The sequence below is a fragment of the Tupaia chinensis genome, unplaced genomic scaffold (genome assembly GCF_000334495.1).
Source record: "Tupaia chinensis unplaced genomic scaffold, TupChi_1.0 Scaffold000161_1, whole genome shotgun sequence".
Classification (NCBI taxonomy): Eukaryota; Metazoa; Chordata; class Mammalia; order Scandentia; family Tupaiidae; genus Tupaia; species Tupaia belangeri.
In genome coordinates, this window is record NW_006159632.1 from 806,522 (window position 1) to 809,285 (window position 2,764).

Genomic DNA, 2,764 nt, shown 5'->3' on the forward strand with positions numbered 1-2,764 from the left:
TGGGCCCTGGCCCCGCCCCACCGCCCCCCGCCCCCCGCCATTACGGCTGGTGAAGGGCGGGGGGAGGATTGCAGTCTGGGGAGACCCTGCCGGGAGGCCCCTATTTCTCTCCTTCCAGCGCTCTCATGAAAGAAATAATTTTTTTAGAAGAAAAGACAAATTATCTAAAAAAGTCTGCCTAGCCATAAGCCAACGCACGTCAGAGCATGCCATGTACCGTCCTGCAGGTCCAGCATGGAGGCGCCTGGGCATGAGCGGCAGAGACCCACCTGGACCCGCAGCAGGTAGTCCACCGTAGAGATGATGATGTTGACAGTCGTGTTGTTGCCGGTTTGAGTCCTCAGGTAGTTCTGAAAATCTACAGAAGAGCGAGACCACCGTTAACACTCACTGAGTTTAAGGTAGGTGGGTTATTTGAGTAACCCTGAAAGAACAGAGCTGTCTATAGCAAGCTCGCTGAGGCTGAGGTGGCGTCTTACCCGACAGTTTCAGTCACTCATGTTTCCACCAAAAGTGAGCAATCACCCTAAACATGCCGGGCGCCTCCCAGAGCCTCAGCCCTCAGTTTCTGCCTACGACCCTGTCCAGACCCTAGCTTGGAGCCCTGGGCCGGGCTGGGGGTGCAGAGGCACCCCCGCCTCAGCAGAGCAATGGCAGTTACCCGGCCGCCGTGCTGGGAAAATGGGGGTGAGACTGCGGCAGAGCTCCTGTCTTTCAGCATCCACGCCCACGCTCACCTGTGATGCCTGACGGCCCGCTCACGGCCCTGCACCCACAGCTCCACACCAGGCTCACGGCCCTGCACCCACAGCTCCACACCAGGCTCACAGCCTGACACCGATAGTACCATGCCAGGCTCACGGCCCGGCACCCACGGCCCATGCTCACCCACGGTGCCCGACAGCTGCACCCACAAACCTGAGTTGTGCCCCTCACAGAGCAGCTGCAGGAACCGGAAGAGGTCACAGGTGAACTCGTCATCCTGCAGAACCTTGTCCCCTGTGGGAAGTGGAAGAAGCGCTGGTCAGGGCTGCCAGGCCGCCCTCCCTTCCTCCCCACTCCACTCCTGAGCCGGGACAGGCCCAGGGCTCGTCACCTACTCCTGAGGCTCAAGAGCCCGGGCTCAGCACAGACGGTCTTAGAGGAACATTCGACTGTTCAGACTTGGGTCTGTTAAAAGTAGCACCTGGCTGGGCAGCATCTTAGGACCAGCCTGGAGGTGTAGAAGTGTCTCTCCCTGTCTCTCTCCTACCTGTGGAAAGGCGTATGCGGGACTGACCTCCACACCGCTCACACACACGAACTCTGCTCCGCCCCCGGGCCGGACGTGATTCGGTGCAAGCACTTGGTGTGTTCGTAACACAAGGCAAGGGTTTCTCTCATTAAAGAGCAGTGAAGTGGTTACTGTGAAAACTCAGTGGCTAGAAAATGGTTTCGAACTCCCTTTAACTCTCGTTAGTTTGTTAACCAAGTAAAGACCGCAGAACCTAAAACAGACGCAATTGGCTGGGTGTGGCTTTGTTGGGAAGGGGTGCAGGCACATAGGCTCAATTCTAAATACCCAACCCAGACCCGAGGGAGGCCCGGGTGCTGCGGGAGTGGCCGTCACGGAGGTGCGGCGGGGAGGGCGCCTGCCCTGCCCCTGCTCTGCCCTGCCCGACTCCACAGGGCTGCCCATCTCTCAGCGTAGGTGCGTCTTCACCACGAGGGGCGCTGAAAGAAGACACAGGGAGAAACGAGGACAGACCCGCACAGACGAACGGTGATCCTGAAAGTAAGAAGTGTGATGCTGCAACACTACGAGCGTCCGCCCTGGACAGCGCGTGGCTGGGGAGCAAGTGCGCCGCGCGCTTAGAAGAGCACAGCCGCCGTCACAGCCCGGAAGGACTGCGGGCCGGCAGGGTGGAACGCGAGGACCACGTGTTCACTTCCACTAAAGTGACAGAGAGCCATGGGCTTTGCAGTCCGCCGTCCGTGACCTTCAAAGTGGGACGCTTCATGTAACGGTGGGGTGGGAAGCAAAGCCATTCTGAAAACTGGGGTAAGCGTCAGCACGTGCGGATGGCTGTGTGTGACCTGCTGGCCCTGGTGGCCAGGCCGACGTCACCTACTACACAAGTCAGATGTGCGGCAAGTTTAGGGCTAGGGCTCTGGGACCCCACGTGAGGCTAACCTGTCCCTCGGTGTTCAAGCTCCTGACAGGACAGGAAAGAAAGGGAGAGCCGGTCGGGGTACGCTCTTCTCTGGCGATATGGAGTGTTGTTTTTGTGAGCCATCGTAATCAGAAGAGTTTAGTAAAATTTTTACATCCAAACATTAAGAGTGATGAGCCTGAGTTTCCGACAAGCCCATCTCCCCGAGAAACAGAACCCACAGGACTCGGGCACACACCAGCGCTGCGGCCCTGAGCGCCCAGGAAGGGTCCCAGATGGCAGAGCGGAAGATCCTGCGCTCGGCCGTGTGCTCTGCAGCAGGGTGTGCAGCACAGGGCTCATTCCCGGGGCGTGCATGGCACCTCTCGGCTGTGCACTGACACACGCGTGAGGAACTTCGCTCACACGACACTGCCCAGAGCACACGATGTGGGGGAGCCCCAGGCAGGCGGGCACGGCCTTCATTTTCAGATGTGTCCTTGGGATGCGTCTGCCTCAGGGGGATGTTGCTAGCTGATCGAGACACGCCACCCCCGAGCAGCACAGACGCGGCAGCCGAGTCGCAGAGACGGGGAAGGGCTTTGTCTGCAGAAGGCACAAGACAGGGGTAC

The 2,764-nt window shown here is 59.3% G+C and overlaps 1 protein-coding gene across 1 annotated transcript in view; it reads right to left on the minus strand.

Annotated features, from left to right (window-relative positions):
* RYR2 (ryanodine receptor 2) overlaps window positions 1-2,764 on the minus strand; it is a gene marked incomplete in the record, with an annotated part of 234,621 nt that overhangs the window by 43,110 nt on the left and 188,747 nt on the right. Inside the window, 2 exon segments of the mRNA XM_027770831.1 lie at window positions 270-358; window positions 919-999. Coding sequence (XP_027626632.1) covers window positions 270-358; window positions 919-999 — 170 coding nt within the window.